Here is a 23,047-nt window from a genome sequence, read left to right as displayed (position 1 = left end):
TGTTTAGAGGGAGGAAGTGTTGAGAGTCATGGACGCAGGTGATGGAGCAAGAAGGGTGGAGTGGTTCAGACACCTGTCTATAGTATTATAACTTCCGTTCATTGTAGATATAGCAGTAACAGCACAGGTTCATGTAACGCCTGCGTTAAGCCACACCTTAAGAAGGATCAGTTAAAACAGCAGCTTGCAATATGTGAGAAAGAATTAATGTTTGCAGTTTCATCTCATTGATTGATGTGAGGGTACCAAGGAATGATACCGCCACTGCAGTCTAGCAGTTAGAACATTAGGCTTGTAATACTGGGGTCCCGGGTTCGATTCCCGGCGGTGCTCAGATTTACAACTTTTGTTGGGCAGGGCCGTGGTCTAGGCAACACAGAATTTTTCCTCTGGGATTTTCCCGGTTTCTCCGTGGCATCCAAAAAGTTACTCCACTTTCATCATCATCTCGCAAAAAAGGGGGTCACAGCACGAGCGTTAAATGTCGTGGTCCCGGTCGAACCCATGTACTGATTGGTCGTGAATCCTGCTAACCACCAATGCACACCATGCTGAATGGTGTGTACTGGATATATAAAAAAAAACAAGGAATGTGTATGTGGTGAAGAATTCAACTTACATTGGTGTTGGTCACAGGTATTCTTGAATCAGACAGATGAGAAAGTGTAAAATAAACCAAGAATCAATAATTAACAATCCTCAGTCCTTTGATGCTAACAGTTTGTCATTCATATCATCCTGTAATCTATTTTTAGTGCAGTGTTACTTCAGTAACTGATACAGTATCTTTAATGAATTTAAACATTAAGTTAACAATTGAATTTGCATGGAGGGACTGAGATTTCAACCTGGTACCTGTCAAATATGAAGTAGGCATGTGAATGTAAAAATGAATACTTCTCAGATCAGAAATTGTCTTCTTTATCTTCATGTTATACTACATTTTTATTCTGTTTGATGAATTTATGCATTTTTTGCATGTACTAATGAGTTTCAGAGTCTCGTTCTCTTCGTTTGTTATTTGTGTACTTAAATAGGTGCCTTTGCCAATCATTTTATCTTGATAGTTACATTGGCAACAAAATCCTCTTTGTATCCTTTTTGCCCAGTAATATGTTATTAAATTACCCAAGGAAATTTACTAATAATCTTAACCCTTTGAAGCTGAAGCTTATGTAATTAATGCTTAACAGTTGAGTCCATACCTGAAACAAAATAAAACTCATCTCCATTACAAATATCAATTAGTCAATGTTGTGTGGGAATATAATCGCTGTTTATTCTGAGAATAATACAAAACTCATAAACACAAAATGCAGAGTTACTCACTGTTAGAGCACCTGGTACATTTAGTTACTAATGAGCTTTAGGGAATTAAGATAAGTTGTTTTAAAGAGTTACTGTCTTGTGCTTACAGATGTTGATACCCCTGAACCAGATGAGAAGTCACTCATTACATATATCTCATCTCTGTACGATGTCTTCCCCGAACCTCCACCGATACACCCTCTCTACGACCGCGTAAGTAGAAGTTGTGCGTAATAATTTGTTATTTGCCAGATCAGATCATGGAGGATGAGATGAGAATTGTACGCAGTGTTTTAATCAGAAAACCTGAATGAAGTGACCACTTGCAAGACCTTTGTATAGGTGGCAGTTTATTATTAAAATTAATTTTTAATCAGTATGGTGTGATTTTTTGGATTGCATTTATGGGAGAAATGAAAATTGCACACAAAATTTTGTTTGGAACCCTGAAGAGAAGAGACCACACAGAAGATCTGGGTAGGGGGATAATATTAAAATGGAAATTGGGTGGGAGTGAGGGGACTGAATTCATTTGGCCCAGGATAGGGATTGGTGGCAGGCTGCAGTGAACATGGAGCATTCCGGTTCTTTCAGAGGTGGGTTATTTTTTGACTGGCAACTTTTTAAGAAGAACTCTTGTTTCATGGAGTCAGTCAGTAAGCCAACTTTGTGTTAGATTCCATTGGTTCATGATACAGTCCAGTTGTGAATTCTTCTAAACACAATAATGAAGTTCCAGGTTCCATAAAAAGTGGCAATTTTTTGACCAGCTGAACGAATATCACTTTCTCAAGGACTGTGCTTCATAGAGTGAATTACTCAACAGTACCGTGTTTCTATTATTCATGCCATGATCTGATCTGATCTGTGTACCGGCTAGCAACACCCACAATAAAAATTTTCCAGGTCTAATCATGTCAGTGGATGGTCATTACAAAATAGACTGAACATGTATTTAGTGTCATCTAATATGTAACTAATTTGTATTGTGTTTGCCATTAGGAATCACAGCAACGAAGTGCCGAATATCGAGACATTGCTAGCTCCCTTCATTTGTGGATGAGGGAGAAATTATCCATCATGTTGGATCGAACGTTTCCGAACACATTAATCGAAATGAAGAAACTTGCTGCCGAATCAAGTCGCTTTCGAACAGATGAAGTTCCACCGCGGCAGAAGGACAAACAGAGACTTACGCACATTTTCCGAGAATTAGAAGTAAATCTCATTTTACTGAAGCATTTTAACTTGAGTAGTGGAAGGTTCTGAAGTGAACTGGGGAATCAGAGAGATGGTGAATGCAGTAAACATTAATCTTCTGGGTTGTTGCGCTGTGTAGACTGGTCAATGTTAACCAATGTTTCAGAGGTCATACTGCCTCCGTCATCAGGGCTCTGAGAGAGATCCAGAGTGCACCACCAGAACCAACCTGGCCCTATTCACGGCCCCGATCACATTCAACCGAACTCCAAATGTCCCACCGGGCACACTTCCTGAGCCCCCCTCTCGCTCTCTTTCCTTTCTCTCCCTCTCTCACACTCGCCCACGCCCTCCTAGTGGTTCACTCCCATGCCTGCTCCCATTGCCTCTGGGCAGGCTACTCCATTCACATTCTGGCACCTATAAACCTAGCCCTACACCCTATTGGCATATTCATCGCCCTGATGACGGAGGCAGTATGACCTCCGAAACGTTGTTTAACATCGACCAGACTACACAGCGCAACAACCCAGAAGACAGAAATCTTCATACTCACCACTGTGAAAACCTCAAATCTTACATTAATCTTCTGGTTTTTGTGATGACGTATATGATTTGTGAAATCTTAAAATAATATATTCTTGGTTTATTTATACTCAGTTTATGCATTACTTGTGTTAAACTTACAAAATTAGTGTGTGAAGGGGAGGTAATAGCTTTACATCTGTGTATTTCAACTGATACCATTGAATAGGTTTGAGTGAACTCTGATATTGGCAAGAGGCTGGGGACGGTCTCCACTTGAAGTTTAAATTAAATGTGGTTAATATTGGCACAGTATATTTCTACGTATTTCTGTTGTGCAAGTAACTGTGTGGTTTGTTTGCATTCTGTTTGATGTAAACCAGTTTATTTTATAATTGTGCTCTGCACTTGTGACAGTAGTGTGGACTATTCATACATCGTTAATTCTACTATTCTAAATAAATGCTTTGTAAAGTATCTGATAGAGTTGCATAAACAAGGGATGTCAGATTACGTTCGAGAGAAATGTCAGGTATCGTGGTTTGTTGCTAACTCTATGAAAAGACGTGTTGTAATGTTATATTATGAAATATATTTGTTAAAAATTATGAAATGTATTTGTTAAACAGAGGTACTTTGAAGCTGTGGGAGAAGTAGATATGGAGCCAGAGCTGCATATCGACGTACTGGAAAAGAACTGGAATCGACTAATGCTGGCTCACCAGGAACGAGATCATGCCATTGTTGAAGAGATCAAAAGGCGAGTAGAAAATGATAAATTAATGGTATTGCTGAAATTTTGAATGTATTAAGCAAAGGAAATAATAATAAAAGTATATCAGTTTGTCTTTGCCTTCACTATGACATTTCCTTCTGCCATTCTTTATTATTATCTGGAAGTGATTGTCTGTTGGCCTCCCTGCATGTTTTATATCCAAAACTATCCTGTGGGTTTTGATGAAGTCTGGGAATTTGGAGTCAGTGCCAAATGTTTTTGGATAGATTTAATTTTGGTCCATGTCAGTCTGATACAATATCTTCTTTAAATGATGGTGGTATCAGACTTTTGAATGGTTCTTAAAATAACAATTATAACAAATTGGCATTAACTTGAAACGTAGATCTCGTCAAGATCTGTAACTTGTGTTTCAATAATATTTTTCATGTGGTGTGCTGTTTTCTTAGTGGAGTATAAGGAAACATTTATTTATTAACCAGAGCACACGAGATGCGTTGTAACTAAAGACAGACCATAACTGATACACAGTTCTTCTATCATGTGCCAGTTTTACTGTGAATGCTTAGAAATGTTAAGTGCTAGAGCTTTTGGATGTGAAGAAAGTTTCATATTCGTTTTAGATTGGAGCGCTTGCAGCGTTTGGCAGAAAAGGTTCATCGTGAAATGAAGCAAGTGGACTCCCGTTTAGAAGAATTAGAACAAAGAGTAGAAGATGAAGCTCACCGGCTAGATCGCCTGCACCCACTCGATGCCAAGCACAATGTTGATCTTCTGGAGCAAGACATAAGACTTACAGAGGAGAGCATCAATAGTTTGTTTGGAGATGTGCAGAGCCTCAGAGATGGGCGCTATCCTCAGGCTCCTGACCTTCATAAGAGGTCAGTGAATTTAGATACACCGTGAACATTCCTTGATCCCGACCACCGATCATGGAACAAGTGAAGATGCTGTAGTGCTCCAGCTTGTTAAGGTTGTTCTGCAGTTTGGTGTTTGTGTTCATAATCCATTGTTTCCGCTGGTCTGGATAGCCATGTCCATTCATATGTACATTCCAAAGAGCTTTTGGGTTCAACCAGCCCCTTCTACAGTGGATTCAAGGATCTGAAGTAGACAGTTGGAACGTCAGACTGTCCACTTCATCAAATGCCTATGTTGGGAATTTGTGGAGCATAACTTTCATTCCACCTATCTGCCTTCATGGCATGCTGCTTAATGAAGTGAACAATTTCTTTTTGAAGATGACTGTCTTCTGGGACATTGGACTCTGTAGTCTGGTAGAAGTTTACCAGTGTTTCAGAGGTGCAGATTCCTCGACAATGGAAGCAACAAGCAACTCTAAAACGTGGTAAACTTGTATCTGACTACATAGCACACCATCCTAGAAGACAGTCATTTTTATACTCTTTGCCATGAGAACTTGAAATCTTGCAGTTTTTATTCTATTTTTGGTTGGTAGGCACTCTTAATTGTTATTAATGTTTTTTATCACATTTTATGCATTTGATTCTCCAGAGTTCAGAAGCTGCACCAACGTTGGGTAGCACTCAGATCACTGCTACATTCAAAGCTTATCACTCCACTTGCCTCCATATCATTCCCAGTGGAAGAACGGACAGTGACACGACAGACACGTACTGTCCTAGAAACTCGACTGGTTGAGACCAACATTCATTTCCGCCAGCTTCAGGAATGCACTGAATGGTGTCAAAACAAATTGGTAAGCTATTACTTGATTTCTGTTTTGCTTTTTTGTGCACTGTCACAAATTTTATTGTTGGGCAGTACCAAAAATTGGGAAAAAGAGGTGGCTATGCTGCTGTGGCTCCACAGCTGCTTCTTTGTGTTTTATGAAGAGAAAAATGTTTTATATGCCATGAATAAAAGCCTGTCATCTAGCCTATATCAAATCACTGCACTGAGCTACTCTCGCTGATTCATTTTCCATGTATGTTACATAAAATGTTTCATATTAGGAATGTGTGATTCTGTAAAAGTTTTTGCCTGCATAAGTTTATTATGTCCTGTGAATTATTTCCTAGAAACAACTGCAAGAAGCGGAGTATGGGTCTGACCTGCCCAGTGTTCAGAATGAACTGGATATCCATCAACGAGAACACAAGAATATTGAGCAATTCCATATCAGAGTGGAGCACTGTGTATCTGCCAAGGTGAGTTTCACCACAGTATCAGGGCTTGGCAATACATAAAGTTGGAGTGTTTCCATTTCCTAGATAAACTTTATAGCAGAACTAACTACATCCATGAATGATGGTGTTTGCTGAGAATCTGTCAATTGGCTAGTCGAGAAATCACCTATCTTCAGTTGAACCTGAAGGTTTATTATTGTGTTTAAAAGAGCCTGCCATTTGATTTTGTCCTGAGCCAGATTATTCCAGTCCACACAGTCACACCTTATTTGTTTTAAAACCAGTTTCAGTATTATTATTCCATGCCTAGATATGGCTAGGTGCCCCAACTGGCCTTTTCTCAATATAATTTATGACAAAAATTCTGTGTGCATTTCTTCTCTGTCATGCATGCTACGAGGTGCACCCATTTCATCCTACTTTGGTTCATCATGCGAGTATTATTTTTGGAAGAATTTGAATTGTGACGCTCGTCACACACTTTTCTCCACCGTAATGTTTCTTATTCTCTGTCAGTTTCTTGACCAGCTGTCCCTTTTTCAAGAAATTCTCTTGAGTTATTTTTATGTTGTGATCTGTTTTAGAACAATTTCCATGGTGAAGAGCTTCAGCTGTACACACAACATCTCAGCCAGCTGCAGAAGGTGTATGCCGAACTACTTGTGACATCCAACAAACGCCTCTCAGACTTGGAAACACTTCAGGATTTCCTTCAGTCAGCAACCAATGAACTTATCTGGCTTAATGAGAAAGAGGAAGTTGAATTGTCGCGGGACTGGAGTGACAAGAATCTCAACATCCCAGCTATTGAGCAGTACTATGAGGTAAGAATGAGGTATCTACCTCACTGTCCATTATGGACATAACATTGAGTATGTGCCAAACAGTACATTGTGTGTTGGTTGTGAAATGGAAGAGGGCTGTTACAAAGATGTTGGCAGATCCTCTTCTTCTTCTTCTATGGTCCATAGCCTTCTCAATGTTCCTCTTCCATCCGGTCCGTCTGTCCGAGGCTTTGATTGAGGTTTCGAAACATCTTCCTTTTTACGGTGCAAACTTGTTAGCCTTGCGACCAACCCCCAACCTGGAGGACCAGGGTACCTGTCTTAGTCTGACCTCTCCCCCTCGACCAATCTGGCTAGGGAGGCCCTACCAGTAGCTATGCTACCGCCAGCATAGCTCTTGGGTGACTGAGGTACTCAAGCCCCACCACCACGACAAGGTGCAGGTACCATTAAGTGAGGGGCAGATCCTGTTGTTGACCATAATATGGAACCCCATTTACATTTTCAGTGATGCTCATTAACAATGTATTATGCCATGTTTTTGTTGTTGAATATTCTGTACCTGAAATATTGTTTCATTCTGTGACAACTTCTAGCTAAGTATAATGCAGTACTTAATTAATTGTATTAGTGATTAAAAGATTAAATGCAGAAAATACTTTCAACCGTAAGTCCGTGTGTGCTAAGAACCTGAAGATACATAACTGTACACTTGAAGATTTCTGTCTTCTGGGTCGTTGCACCGTGTAGTCTGGTCGATGTTAACCAACGTTTCAGAGGTCATAGTGCCTCTGTCATCTCCCTGATGACGGAGGCAGTATGACCTCTGAAACGTTGGTAAACATCGACCAGACTACACAGCGCAACAACCCAGAAGACAGAAATCTTCATACTCATCGCTGTGAAAACCTCAATTCTTAAATTTGTATAGTTATCCTTTGTATGTGGATGTGCAACTTGGTTTCTCATTGTAAAGGAATAACACAGATTGGTGATATTTTAGAACAGCATGCTAAAGAGAATATTTAAACTTCAGAAAGATATGTGACAGAAGGTTGAAGGAATGTACACAGTGAAGAACTTTGTAACTTCAACTTTTCACCTGATATAGTTAGGATGATTACATCATGGAGGGTGAGATGTGAGGAACATGTAATATGCACAAGAGATACGATTCATTAGATTGTGTTATGATGATTAAAATCAAGGAGGATGAAGTTGTAGGGGCATGTAGCACATGCTAAGGAGGTGAAAACATTACATGAAACTGAGATATTTCAACACTTTATTGAAAAGTTCGTACTGTATTGTGAGCATGAAGCTTTGCATTCTTGATACTAGTTATGTCCACTAGTTTAATGTGATTTATGTATCAGTTTGTGTAGGTACTTAATGTGCTATTTTGTTTCCATGCCCAGAGATCCTTTGGATCAGGCTGTGAGGTTTGTACTGTTTAGATGATGTTTGCATGAACTTTTTTTTTTTTGTACACTTCTTTGTGTCATGCCTGTTTATGCGTGCAGCATACCTCAGTGACAGTATGCTATTATATCACCACATTTATTTCCGTGTTAAGGTATGTTCTGGAATGTTACAGCATTTATGTAAAATTCAGATTGTGCTAGTTTCCGTTATTTCTTATAGATGCTTGTTAAGAAGCAACAAAAATAACATCAGCAACTGTGTGCTGTGATAATACATGTATTTATTGCTTCAGAATTGTGTTCCTTGCTCATGGTATAATAGAACAACTGTTTTATTTTCTTGTGTCATGTGTGTCACACAGTTAAAGTAAATAGTTGAATGTGCGCTCTCTCTCTCTTTTAAACCATCTTTGTCTTCATCCTTAGGGTACTGAAGTTGTAGAAGATCCTGCCGTGCCCGAGCACAGATGAGATCTTCTACAACTTCAGTAACCTGAGGACGAGGACAAAGATGGTTCTCAAAATGTTTGTGTTTTCCCCATTAAACCACCTTACACAGCTGGTAGCCACAGAAGAATTAAATAAAATAAGCTGTGTTTACAGTACCTGACTACATAATGTTATAATCAACTGAATAATTAAATTGACTTTAAAAGTACTGATAAATAATCAAATAAAGGGGCTCTGAGGCCAACATACAGATGATTAATGATTTGTTAAGTAGTAATTTCTTGTAAGATTGATTCTTATAAAAGAGTCAACAGGATTGAAGATGCGCAATTGTGATAAATGTACGGGGGGGGGAGTATTTAGTGGGAAAAAAGTTTCATAGTATTGAGGTAGATACAATATGCAGGAAAATGTTGACATTTGGTAACTCTTGTTCATTCAGCCATTTGTAGTTATTCATATTTTAAACAAATGTAAAGTGTTGTTAAGTTGAGGTTCAGTTTGCTAAATTTACCCATTCTCCCTGTTGCAGTCTCTTATGAGTGACTTAGAGAAGCGTGAGATACAGTTCAGTGCAGTCCAAGACCGTGGTGAATCTCTTGTTTTACAACACCATCCAGCAGCAAAGTGCATTGAAGCATATATGGCTGCTATGCAAACACAGTGGGCATGGCTCCTACAGCTTACGTTGTGTTTGGAGACGCACCTCAAACATGCTTCTGTCTACCATCAGTTTTACCGAGAAGTGCGCGAGGCTGAGGAGTGGATCACAAAGTATGTTTTATTTTGCAGATTTTGCTGTAAAATCTATTTGTAGGATGGTTCACTGAATATACTGACTTTAATTTTGGTTGTGAATTTGAAACTAGTAGTAGTTTGTGGAACTGTCTTCGCAGACTAAAAATACTCCATATACAGGTAGCCCTCGATTTACGCCGGGGATGCGTTCCTGGACGAACCGGCATTAACGGAATTGGCGTAAATTGAAACTCTTTTATAATGTAAATCCATGGGAAGTCAGTGACATGCCTTCCCAGCACCCAAACATTGACGAGTAATATAATGGCATTACATTTAAAGCTGTGATATAATGTAAATAAAATAAAGGGAATTTAAAAAATACATTTTATACGCTTACAATCGACAATTCGTTGGTCCCCGCGATTGACTGCAATTCTTTCATGTGATTGATGTGTATGGTCATCTCTGCTGTTATGCTATAATTGCATTCGTGTAAGACGCCGACCTATAGAAAATCGCGTAGTAAAAATAACCCCGGTACCTCCGCAGAGATTAAATTAGTCCTTTGAAAGTTTAAAGCGCCAGGAATGAAACTGCATAAGAGCAAACTCGCATATACAAAAATTTGCATTTCACAAACAGATTTTACCGATTCATCGATCTCATTGGAGCAAATTTGCTTTAACGAAACATACATAATTGCAGAGATGACTGCATTTATAATCTTTATTCAAAATCAGCGATGTAAGAATTACGATTTAGTATAAGAATCAGTACAGTATACATTGTAAAACATTATAAATAATAGTAAAATACGTTTTTTCACTTTTTGACTTGCTGGTTTCAAAATCGGCGTTATTCTGAATTGGCGCAAATTGAACCTGCGCAAATCGAGGGCTACCTGTATATTATATTATTAACTAAGTAACTACGTATACAGTGCAGAATTGTTCATAGGCAATTGATTGTTTCTCATCTGATGAAGGAATTTTCAGGTTGTGTGGGACCCATGAGTCCATGTTTATTTTGGCTGTACTATATTCTTAACCAGTTCACCTTGTGTGTCTTTTTTTTTAACAACAGTTACTCAGTTTTTTTAATATATGGTGTAAAAGATAGGTTGATTAGTGAATAATGAAGCAGATGTGGTTAAATTTAAGGTACTATCCAGGCATTTGCCTGGAGGGACAGGAAAACCACAAGAGGCCTGTCAGGAAAGCTACTCTCTTTGCTGAAATTTGAAGCTGGGACCTTCCACTGAGCAGACTGGTTCAACATGCAACATTTGAAACTTATATTAGGATTTACCTCAGTCAGACCCTGGCTGGAATTCCACTTGCCCTGAATGAGGTGTTTGTTGATTTTTCTTTGCCCTATGATCATCTCATCAGGCACTGTTTAACCCTTTAACTCCTGAGTTGGTTGAATCTCTTGGTGGTGAAGGGCAATAGGCTTGAATTTGTTGTACTTGTAATGATTGAGTTTATGCCATAACAAGCTTCATTACAAAGTGTGTTATTTGTAGGCGTGATGAAATCATGAACACATTATACAGCCAGTCAGATTTTACTTTGGATGAAGGCGAGCGCTTGTTGCGTGGGATGCAGGAACTCCGAGAAGAGCTGAACCACTATGGTGATGTAGTACAGGGATTGTCAGAGAAATGCAAGGACATTGTGCCTTTAAAGCTGCGACGACAACCAGTGACTAGGCCCCTGCAAGTGCTAGCCATTTGTGCCTACAAACAAGTGAATGTGAGTAGATTTCATTTTTATATGTTGTGTGAAGTATAACTATCAAGATATGTTAATTTTTAATATGTTGAGATGAAACAGGAGGCACTTAAGCTTGATCTGACTTATATTGACTACAAGGAAGAGAGAGAATGCCCATCAGTGACAGTGTGTACTCTAAGGGTGAAATATGTATATGAGGTCTTGCATTTTTCCACCACAAAACCTTGAATTAATTTAAGTAACACTGTTCAGTAATGTTTCATGTCATGAAAGAATTTCAAATTTACTGCAAATATTGTTCACGGAATTCAGTAATGGATTAGGGAGTTAATTGGTTGAAATATTTGTTTTAATTTTAAGTTATCCTTATAGTGCATAATTAGTGTGCTTGACAATTTGTAGCATCAAGTAAAAGCATTTGAACTACCAATGTGAAGTCCAGTAGTAAAATGTTCAGTGTTGTTGTTTTGTTTTTTTGTTTTTTTACCCACATTGATGCAGCTAACTAAGTGGTTTGTCTTTGAACAGATTGTGATAGAAAAGGGTGAACAATGTATTCTGCATGACAACTCTGGGCGCGTGAAGTGGCGAGTTGCAAACTCGTCAGGTGTTGAGAGTTCAGTGCCAGGAACATGTTTCCTTGTACCTCCACCTGATAAAGAAGCACTTGATGCAGTTGAGAGATTGAAGAGACAGTTTGACCGTTCTATTGCTCTGTGGCAGAAGAAGCAGCTCCGTATGAGGCAGAACATGATCTTTGCCACAATCAAAGTGGTCAAAAGTTGGGACCTGGCTCAGGTAAACTACTTATTTCATAGCCTTCTCACTTCCTTTCAGACTGTTGCATTAATTCATCTTTATATCAGTGAGGAATAAAAGATGGAAACAAACTGCCGCTACGCTGACGCATCAGTTTTAACCGATTGGTCAGTTATTATTATGATCTCTAAAGCCCTATGTTGTCATTTTCCATTTTTATTTATTTTGTTTTGTTTATTTCTGTTGTTTGCATCTTAAGCAGATACCAGCATTTTGGATAAAAATACCATCTCTATCTTCAGCCCTGAAGGTGGAAACAGTATGTTTATGCAGAACATGTCATCTTCACCTTCATGAAAACATCAAATCTTACGTGTGTGTACACTTTTTCCACATACTTTCCTCCATGGAAGGTGGTTTTGGATTTTGTCCATTAGCAGGCTTTGGTGTTAGTGGTCTTGAATCTTTGGGTCGTTCTTCTGGGTAGTAATGCCATCTGGACTTCTAGGTTTCAGAGGACCATATTGTCTCCATCTACTGTGTTCTCAGCCTTGAAGATGAAGGCAGTACGTTAACTGTAAATATTATGTATCTAGAAGTCCACATGGCATTACCCAGAAGACCAACATAGACTCTTAAATTTAAGTAGTGACAGGAAAAAGTATGTGTAATTCTTAAGTATTACTAGTAGATATGTATAACAAATGCAAAGTAAAGCAATATAGCAGTTAAATATTGTGTAAAAAATTAATTTGTACCACATATTGGAGAAACCATCTTATTACTTAATGTTATGGTATTGTTTTATGTATGCAGTTTGTTAATGGTGCTTTCAGGGAATACACTTTATTGTTGCAATTTTCATATTGGTTGTTAAACATCTGCTTGACAGTTCCTTGCTATGGGTCAAGAACAGCGAAATGCCATTCGCAGAGCTTTGAATGAAGATGCAGATAAACTATTACAAGAAGGAGATCCAGCTGATCCTCAACTGCGACGCTTGCGTCGGGAGATGGAAGAAGTGAACCGACTATTTGATGACTTTGAGAGACGTGCCAGAGCTGAAGGTAAGCCTCTTCTGTGTTTTTAGGTCAATTTAATTATGATTGGAAGTAATGGCTATGTTCTGAAATATTGATTTTGGAAACATAGTAGCTTTTTAAACATACTTTGAAATTTCAGTGTGAAGTTGTGATAGGATGTTAAGAAAAATTAATGCAGAAATGCACTTATTTCATAACACTGCTTTAATATCTGTCCACAAAGCAGTTTTAATCCATAGAAAATTAGGGAGCATCGTTCTTGGGAAGTATAAAAAAGCAGTGAATAGTTTTCAGAATCTTTCTTCGTGATGCCCAGATTTAGTTCTTACAAGTTCCTGATTTACAAGCAAGAATGCTGAAGCAAAGAATTCTTACTGCAGGAAAGTGTTATTGACTGTGTTATTTAATGTCTACTCTGAATATGCGTTATTTTTTGATAATATTTGTTTTGAGGATATTTTGATGAGACTTGAAAATAGCTTGCTTCTCACAACAGTACTTAGCATTCATGGCTCCAGAAGTACAGGTTAAAGCTACAAACTACTTTATAAAATTGATTTGCCTATATTTAACTGTATTCTTCATACAAATATGTTTTTCGTATGTGGGTTATGGTTGATTGTATTTTTGGAGTGGATATGACCAAGTGGAATTTTGTTTTAAAGCTGTGAAGTGTTGTGATGTAACTCAAATATGAGGTTATGGCAAGAGAAGAAGAAGAATGACAAAGTTTTTAAAATCAGTGAGTTTTTAAGTTAATTTATATTTTAAATGTTTATGGCTGTATGTCATGTCTCATGCTTGTGAAAGCAATTGACATGAGGTCCTACATTATGTCTTTCCTCTTTCAGAGGAGAGTAAGAATGCAAGCCGTAATTTCAATGACCAGATTACGTCACTGCAGGCTTCATTGGATGAAGCTGAACGTACATTGGCTGCTCGTACTGCTGCGTCTCTCCCTCGTGATCTTGACTCACTGGAACACCTAGTTATTGAACATAAGGAGTTTGAAACTCAGCTGCAGGTGTGGGGATAGATGAATATTATGATGATATATTGTGTCATTTGACTTTAGGGTTGATAGATTTCAATAACTCTGTCAGGGACAGAAGTAGTTGTGCTAAATTTAGGAATATATTTTTTTTCTTTCTATTACTTCAGAATTTATACAGAAACAGGAAAAACTGTGAGTCTGTGCTTATTGGAATTTATTCAAAGAATAAATATCACACAAGTTGCTATGTTACAATTACTGGGAGGTACAAAACTTGTTCTTGGAAAGGAGATTCATAGTAAGACCTTTATCATGTTCTTATTTCCCACTCTGAAGGTGTCTTATAACACTACAGTTGATGAGAATAATAAAAATGTGCTTAAATGAAACCTGTAGCAAAATTTGTATAGGTAATATTTATCTGACTCATTTTCCATCAAGAACAGTCTGAAACAAGGAGATGCTTTTAAAAAAACGCTATTCAACCTCAGTCTCTCCCCAAGCAATAGGGCAGTTCCCTCCCCAATTTAACCTCCTACTAAACCATCAGCTCAAGACAGGAGGTCTCACTGTAAGATATGTTTTTTGTTGTTCATTTTTTGGTATCAAATGTGATTGAATTATAATTAAAGCACATAGTTTTAAGATTCATAATTGAAAATATTTTCCTTTGTAATGAATTAACTGAACGAGAAAATGTTTTTTTCTTCATGCACTTAGGTATGTCTAGCATAGTTTGTATAAGCATAATTCAAATCCATTGAGCCTTTCATTTTTTCAATTTTGTTAAAAAAATTGTTTCGTGACATTATGTATATGCTATGGAGTATATGTCATACTTTTTTACAATGTAAAATCTGGAGTGGATGTGGGCCATACACCCAAAATATGGCAGGAGATGGTGTTTTGCATTATACTATGTGTTGAATGTTTATTTGTGTCACAGGATGGAATAATAATATTGACTGTGTTCTTGTGCCTGGTTCTGAACATTTTGCAAGAACTTTGATGAAATGTGTAACTCAAATGGTTCATTATTATTACCATCAGACTGAAAGATAAATATAGATTTTACGTAGGTGTCATGTTTCACATTTCACAGACTTTTTTATTTTACATTAATTTTAATATTTTTCAAAGGTCTATTACCACTCCAGATTTCTCCATGCTTCAGGACCCTCTATCAGATGGCTTTGGAGTCTGAACTTGCAAATTTAATTGTGTCAATGGGAATTTGTGTAGGCCCTGGGACCCGAGATTGAAGATGTACAGGCAACATTTCGCAGTGTGGCACGCAAGACTCCAGCCATGCAGACCAAGTTGGATAAGTGCCTGAGCAAATGGAACCAGTTGTGGAGCTCATCTCACCTATATATCGAGAGGTTGAAGTGTGTGGAGATAGTCCTCACTGGACTTGAGGAGGCCACAACAGTTGTCTCAGAGTTTGAGTTGAAGTTGGCGTCCTACGAGGAACTGCCTTCTGAAGTCAATGCTCTGGAAGCTGTAAGTTTCATGCATGCAGATTGGTATATAATTATCCATTGATTTTTCACAAGATTGGGTTGCCTTGGGATAAACCCTACTCATTCTTTGTCCTCTTATATGTGCTCTTCTTGTATCTTTGTCTGTACTTTTTGCCTACTCTGTGTTTGTGTATCTTGTGTCAGATGATATCTCCATTTAACCCCTGGTATTCCCTATGGCCATTTATCTCTCCATTACTTTGCACATGGTCCTATAAAAATTGTTCCGTGTATAACTCATGTTTTTATCCCTGTATCCCTCATTAGTCAGATATCTATATCAAATACATTCTGGTAATAAGTTGTGTGTTTAGAACTTCGACTGGAGTTCTGTTGTCTGTGATGTGTGAAGACTTTTACCTTCTGTATGTTCCAGGACATAGAATTATGTTGTAGGCAAATTTACAAGTGATGTTTGATATAAGAGGTTATTTTGTGATAACTGTGCAGTGTTCAATAGAGTAAAATGTTAGTACAGTACATTCTGATGGTCCTGAAAAATTCTTTCCTTCAAATTTAACTTTGTTATAATAAATGCTGTTCTACATCATGCCATAAAGAAAGTCATATGATATGGGCATTGAAATTAACAAGCTGAAATAATCAAAAGTGGCTGAAGTGAACTTAAGCTGCATAAAGACATTATTGTGTACACTTTTCGGTCATTTAATTTATTTGAATAGTGGTCCATTTTTTTATATTTTGTACTTATACTTTTTGTGATGATGCATAGTTTTACTTCTTCTTTGTAGTCCTAAAATGTTTCAGCTTTAAGTAGATCATCTGAATGTTATTTACACAGACTAGTAAATGAGACAGTTACTTCATTAAATGCATTATATGCAGTGACCATAAAAGATGAATCAGGAATTTGATACATATACAAATACTGAGAGAATATTATTATTATTATTTATTATTGACTGCAAATGGGTTTATACCCGGTGGCAGTGTCCTACAATAACATACAAAACAATGAGACAGAACAGAACAATGAGATACATCAACACAATGAGACAGAACAAAACAATAAACAAAAGGACACAACAAAAACAATAAGACACAATAAACAATGAGATACATCAACACAGAGACAGAACAAAACAATAAACAAAAGGACACAACAAAAACAATATGACACCCAAACAATGGGATACATCAACACAATGAGACACAACAAAACAATAAACAAAGGACACAACAAAAACAATAAGACAATAAACAATGAGATACATCAACACAGAGACAGAACAAAACAATAAACAAAAGGACACAACAAAAACAATATGACACACAAACAATGGGATACATCAACACAATGAGACACAACAAAACAATAAACAAAGGACACAACAAAAACCATAAGACACAACATACAATGAGATCATCAACACAGAGACAGAACAAAACAATAAAAAAGGACACAACAAAAACAACACATCCCACTCAAAATCAACCAACTCATAAATTACAAAACCATCCAACCTCAAGTACTTAACTTAAAAAAAAGAACTTAATACCACCTAGACATAAGACAATAACTGTAATGTATTACAAACGTCATGAACTGATGCACTCACACAACAATACAATGAGACACAACAATACAACATACCACACTCAAAATAAAACATCTGACACACAATAAAAAAACACACATCCACTAATTAATCACAATACTTAAGAGTGGAATATAAAGTCCGCTCTCAGTACATGAAAATTTTATCCCAAAGAACTACAGCCCTTCATCACTTGGAGACTAAGACACTTCACTTCACTTATCACCATTTATTCCCAACTTAATAACCCTTAGCTTGTAACTACTTTTCTGACCCTCTTTCTAAAGGTGCCTAATTTACAGGGGAAAGACTCTAGCACGCCTGGAGGTAATTGGTTCCAGCTTCTTATGGTCCTATTTACAAAGGAATATTTGCCTACATCCGTTCTTTGTTTCCTAGTCCTAATTTTCCGAGTATGATCGTCCCTGCCCAGGTAGCATGGCTTTAATAATCTATCCTCTATCATTTTCCAAGCCCGGCCCCCCGTGTATGCTTTGAAAAGGGCGCACATTCGGGCTATCAATCTACGCTGTGCCAATGTTTCCCAACCAGATTCGTTCGTGAAATTAGCAAATTTAGCCGCTCTCTTCTGCACCCGATTTAGTGCTCTTACCTGTCCTTCCCTGTAAGGGTCCCAACACACAGCTCCATATTCAAGTATCGGTCTCACTAGCGACGTATAAGCTAAACGTTTCGTATTGTTATTTCCCTTTTTTAGTATACGCATTACGAAATGGAGAGCCTTCCATGCTTTAATTAGTGTATAATTCACATGATCTGCCCAGCTCAGATCACTGCGAATAAGTATTCCTAAGTACTTAAAGCTATTTGCCTCTGGAATTAATTGATCCCCAAAAAAGTAACTCAGCTTATCCTTCACCCTAGCTCTATTGAAGCTGACTGCTTTACTTTTACCTGGATTTATCTTCATTTCATTTTCTACCGCCCATTCCCATAATCTATTCATATCTGTCTGTAACTTATCAATGTCACTACTATCCATTATTTTCCTGTATACTATACAATCATCAGCGAAAAGCCGTATATTTGAATCAATGTTTTTCCAAATATCATTAACATAAGCTAGGAATAGCAAGGGACCTAATACGCTCCCTTGCGGCACTCCTGACGTTACCCTGACTTCATGAGATAGCTGTCCTTCCACTCTTACTCTTTGCGAACGTCCTAAGAGAAATTCCTTTACCCATAACACTACCCTCAAGTCCACACCGGTTGCAGCAATTTTTGTAATCAGCCTATCGTGTGGGACTAAATCGAATGCCTTTGAGAAATCTATTATAACCGCATCAGTCCTGATTCCCTCGTCCAATGAATCAGCAACATCTTGACAAACCGTGACTACTTGACTTTCGCATGAGTACCCTGGTCTAAACCCATGTTGACCCTCATATAACCACTCACTCCTTTCCCAGACTTGCCTTAGATACCCTGCTATAACGTGCTCCATTTGCTTGCAAACCACCGAGGTTAAACTGACCGGTCTATAGTTCCCAACTACCGATCGATCTCCCCCTTTATAAATAGGGACCACTATAGCTTTCTTCCAGTCCCCTGGGATAGAATTGTTGTTCATCGTTACCTCCAGCAGACGCGCAAGGTATGGAATCATTGCTTCCCCACCTAACTTTAAAATTTCCCCGGGGATGCCATCTGGTCCGACGGATTTATTTTTCCCGATTGCTGCTATCCGTTTCCTTATGATATTGATACTAATGGTAAACGTTTTATCTGAATCTGTTGATTGGATTAGCTGGTTATTTAGCGAAATTATCCGTTCGCAACTGAATACCGACGCATAATAAGCGTTAAGGGAGTTGGCCTTTTCTGTTTGATCTGTGATGAGGTTTCCTTTAACGCCCTTGATTGCCGGAATAGTTTCTCTATTACCCTTACGTCTTTTAACATATTTGTAAAACTCTGTCCAGCTTCTCCCCTCTCTTTGCAAGACCGAAGTTAAGAATGTCTCCTGAGCCTTCTTTTTTACTATCAGCAACTCCTTGGATAACCGTTTCAGCTCCGCTTGGTACTGCCCTCCAGAATTTCTCTTATTATAAACCCTCCTCACCTTTACCTTCAGACGTTTCACTTCCTTGGTATAATATTCCGGATCCGGATTTTTACTCAGGATTCTTTGAGGTACAAAACGATCGATACCCTCGAAGACTATATCCTTATAGCTTTCCCATATCTCTTCCACGCTACTACCATTTCCAGCCCATAATTTAAACTTTAAGGGAATACTCCGCCCTTAGCCTCCGTCTCCTCGTGTTTTTAGGCATTTACTCGAGGGGGCATATGGGGGACACTGACACGAATACAAGTTAACAGAAAGAGTTAGAAGCAACAGTTAATTTTAACAAATAACAAAAGTTATATTATGAAGATGGAAAATACTATACAATGTCAGATCATATTAAAAGGTAATTTTGCTGTTTTGTAACAGCATGTTTAACATGTGTAGCTAAAACATGGATGATGTGAATCACGCTGAGATTACCGAAGTGATTATGATTTTGAGAATAAGACGGTATGAGAGAAGATTGGAACAAGATATTTAGAGATTTTAACTAGTGTAATTTTATTACAAATACTAAAATGTTTGATGATCTTTACAGTATGAAGCTTCCCGTGAAGTAACTATGATTATAAAATTGCAACGGGAAGCAATGTAGGTTGGTGTTTAACTTTTCAGAATCATTGTGTTTGATTATATAAAATTTGGTGTGATAAAATATCTGTTTCTCATGCTTATATTAGAAAATCCTTTTTGAAATTACGGTAATATTTCATTTCTACAAACTTAAATTTTGGCCTTTGCTTTCAGATGGAGGCAGTGAAGCTGTAAGCTGTTACACACAGCTGTACTTTTCTGTCAAGCCTTATGTGCATTATATATGTTCAGGTTCATGAAGACTTGCTGAATCTCCAGAATTCAGTGTCACAGCAACAGATCGTCATCGATCAGCTGACTGAGGATGTACATAATGCACGCCGGCTAGTGGAGAAGTCTCGACCCACTCATCGTGGCCCTCACTCGGATGTAGAGAGGCTTGAGGCAGATGTGAGTCGACTCACCAATCGCTGGGAGAATGTGTGTGAACAACTTGTTGACAGGTATGGATCTTTTATAAATGTGTGCAACCCATAAAGCACACTATACATATGCAATAGTTGTATTGCTTGTTAGGTTTCATATCTGATTATTATTAATAGAGGGTGATAATTTAAATCAGTTTGTTCTTCCAAATTGATCCATTTATGTTTCCACCAATTTGTTTGTTAAAGCTCCTCTATTTTCTGTCCTATTAGCAGTTGTCTTATATCTGTGTCCACACTTCCCCTGCTCTGTTTCCTATACCTTTTTCTCTCACTTGGTCCCCCCAACTGCATGTATATAATTTTGATATTTGTGCGGTGAAGGGATATCTATCATTCGTATGTAACACAAATGCTATTGCATCCTTACTTTCATTGGTATATCTGGTAATATTTACACTTTCACTATCTTGATGAATGGTCTGGTTTTGAAGTTTATTCGTTTGTGTTAATTTCTTAATACTCTAGAAATGTCATTTCTTCTGGTTGCAAACATTATTAAGCAGAGAAATATTATTACAAACTTCAGTGAACCCTGAATATGTGTTAGAAATAATATTTTATAAGTAAATGATAAAGATGTGCAATTTATATGATAAGTACCCAATATTTTTTTCTTATCACACTGTTATTTTGTAATTTGTGGTTTAAAATGTTATTTATTTGTCAAAAAAATTGCATTATTTTTGGAGATTTGGGATCTTACAGCTAAGCATTTTAATACTCTTATGTGTACTTTGCTAAGTATTGTAGCATGTTCTTGTATTGAATACCAGAAGAAACTGCATTTTTCCAGGATTGTTGTAGGTAACCACATTTGAAATACTTTATGTGCTTTGTAGTTTAATTTTTTCTACTTTAAATTTTCTCTTTATTATAGATTGGTTTCTAATTCTAACAAGTTGCCTTCCATGTCAATTACAGTGAAACCTCGATGCATCGTTTTCGGCGGGGGTGGGAAATAAAAACAATGAATGCGGGAAAACGATAGATGCGGGAAAGCATTAAAAATTTAAAAAAAAACAATGTTTCTCTTTCAAAGTTACTTCTTTTTAACAAAAAAGTCTTTAATGGACAACTGGTTTGTCGAAACTTTACGTTTTAGACCAAACAGAGCACTTTCCACGTTCAAAATGTTTTCTTCGTCACGTTCACTAATATTAAGCGCATAAAAGAACGACTTCACTTTCGCCAATGCAGCGTGCGCTTCGGCAAAACTCGGCAAAGCTTCGGGCTCGCATTCGTCGTCGTCTTCTTCTTCCTCACCACTCCAACCCCCTTTGCAGACAATAACAGGAAGAATGGAAATACTATTACTGCCGAACTCAACGAAACGTAGCTGTAGAAGACCCTGAACGGCTGGAAACGAGATGAACCAGAAGAATGAAAAGTGCCGCCAGCCTTTCCTTTGTACTTGTAATAAAAGCATTTGTGAAGAAATTCACACTGCACATGCCATCTGGCATCGCTGGAACGAAATATGAGTGCACCCAAATTAAAATCGTAAAATTTCTGACAATGGGCACCGCCATTCACTCCAACTATCACCCCTGCACCGCTGACCCTCATTCCAAAAGAATGTGCTGGTTGGGCGATATAACAGGTTACCGCTACTGCGTATTCCAAAAACATTGTGCGTCTTTCGGTAATAATTTATCTCAAAACCCAGCATTTTAAATTCTCAGAAACGATCATTGCGGGAAAATTGTGGACCGGGACTAAGATTTTTGAACGATCGATGCGATAAAACGATAGTTCGAGGAATGATAGAAGCGGGAAAATGTAACATTATTTTATATGGCATGTATTCGGGACCGAACAAAACGGACGATGCATCCGGGAAAACGATAGTTCCGGGAACGATGGATAGAGGTTTCACTGTATAAAGATTTTTCCTTAAAGGATGTTCCTCATAGGCAAATTTCCTTATCATAGTTCATGGCATATACCTGTTTTCAGTCTCTCTAAAAATTTGCCAGCTGTTTAGTCTCATATTGTTTATGAGAATTAAGTACTTGCAGATCATATTGTGATGTATCATTGGTAACTTTCCCTTTAGCTTTTGTAAGCAGGCCCCAGGCCCAGGTATCATTTTCTGTTGGTGTGTTGTAATTTGTAACTTGTGTTGACAGGCTTCGCAGCTGTGAAGCAGCATATGGCCTTCTGCAGACATATACCAACTCGTACCAGACTGAGATGTCCTGGGTCGATGAGAACTATGGAAAGCTGAACAACCTGGCAGCAATTGGTGTAAATGCAAAGGAGCAGTTGGAGCCAACCAAGGTGAGTAAACTGAATGTCACAGTAGAGTGCACAGCTTTCTGCTTAATTTTTGGAAGTATCGAGTTTGATTATTAAGTATTCCTCATGCTCTAGCATGAGCAATGAATATGATGAATATCTTATGGGCCCATCCTTGTCTATCTGCCATGCCTTTACTGGTAGCTAGGCAATATACGTGACAGGGTCATTGTTTTGCAACATAGGAACTTCCCCAATTATTGGAAGATATTGCATAATTACCTAGGATCACACTAATGCAATAGTGATGCAATAGTGTTGCTCAGATTATATTAGTGCAACAGTGACATGTATGATGTGCCATAAAGTATCTTTGGATTGTCAGTGTACTCCAAAGGATACACCTTTAGGCCGACTATTGTAAATTTGTTCTGGTTTTACTCTCGCTCTTTAAGTATATTGTGGGCCTGTGGTCCCCAACATTTTTGTGCAATCCGGACACATTTGAGACTTTTATGAGATCGTGGCGGGCACCAACCAATTAACAAAGCCAAATTTTCTTTTCTCTGGACAAATAAGATATGGACACCAAATAATACGCAAAACAACACGACGTTTAATGATACAAGAAACTGTGCAATCAAAAATACGTAGTTTTATAAGCACAATTATTATTACTCAAGTGGGAAGTTAGTGTGATGTTTGGCACTGCATTTCATCGGCCAGTTTTTCAAATTTGGGAGTGTAGGATGATGT

At 37.9% G+C, this 23,047-nt stretch overlaps 1 protein-coding gene across 37 annotated transcripts in view; it reads left to right on the top strand.

Annotated features, from left to right (window-relative positions):
- Window positions 1–23,047, top strand: part of shot (dystonin-like protein short stop) — a 308,131-nt gene that overhangs the window by 176,428 nt on the left and 108,656 nt on the right. For 27 of the 37 annotated variants that reach the window (XM_087343471.1, XM_087343467.1, XM_087343482.1 and 24 more), the window contains 16 exons: window positions 1,418–1,521; window positions 2,311–2,526; window positions 3,663–3,793; window positions 4,393–4,650; window positions 5,285–5,489; window positions 5,812–5,940; window positions 6,504–6,743; window positions 8,123–8,146; window positions 9,111–9,352; window positions 10,845–11,073; window positions 11,584–11,853; window positions 12,707–12,881; window positions 13,709–13,881; window positions 15,094–15,354; window positions 19,857–20,068; window positions 22,183–22,333. In XM_087343471.1, the coding sequence (XP_087199597.1) occupies window positions 1,418–1,521; window positions 2,311–2,526; window positions 3,663–3,793; window positions 4,393–4,650; window positions 5,285–5,489; window positions 5,812–5,940; window positions 6,504–6,743; window positions 8,123–8,146; window positions 9,111–9,352; window positions 10,845–11,073; window positions 11,584–11,853; window positions 12,707–12,881; window positions 13,709–13,881; window positions 15,094–15,354; window positions 19,857–20,068; window positions 22,183–22,333 (3,020 nt within the window). The remainder of the gene's footprint in view (window positions 1–1,417; window positions 1,522–2,310; window positions 2,527–3,662; window positions 3,794–4,392; window positions 4,651–5,284; window positions 5,490–5,811; window positions 5,941–6,503; window positions 6,744–8,122; window positions 8,147–9,110; window positions 9,353–10,844; window positions 11,074–11,583; window positions 11,854–12,706; window positions 12,882–13,708; window positions 13,882–15,093; window positions 15,355–19,856; window positions 20,069–22,182; window positions 22,334–23,047) is intronic. The other 10 variants (XM_087343486.1, XM_087343476.1, XM_087343499.1 and 7 more) reach the window with 1 other exon arrangement.

The sequence above is a fragment of the Zootermopsis nevadensis genome, unplaced genomic scaffold (genome assembly GCF_977971745.1).
Source record: "Zootermopsis nevadensis isolate Lab colony 2312 unplaced genomic scaffold, Znev_1.0 Znev_ptg000006l, whole genome shotgun sequence".
Classification (NCBI taxonomy): domain Eukaryota; kingdom Metazoa; phylum Arthropoda; class Insecta; order Blattodea; family Termopsidae; genus Zootermopsis; species Zootermopsis nevadensis.
This window is presented reverse-complemented; position numbering and strand designations above follow the sequence as displayed.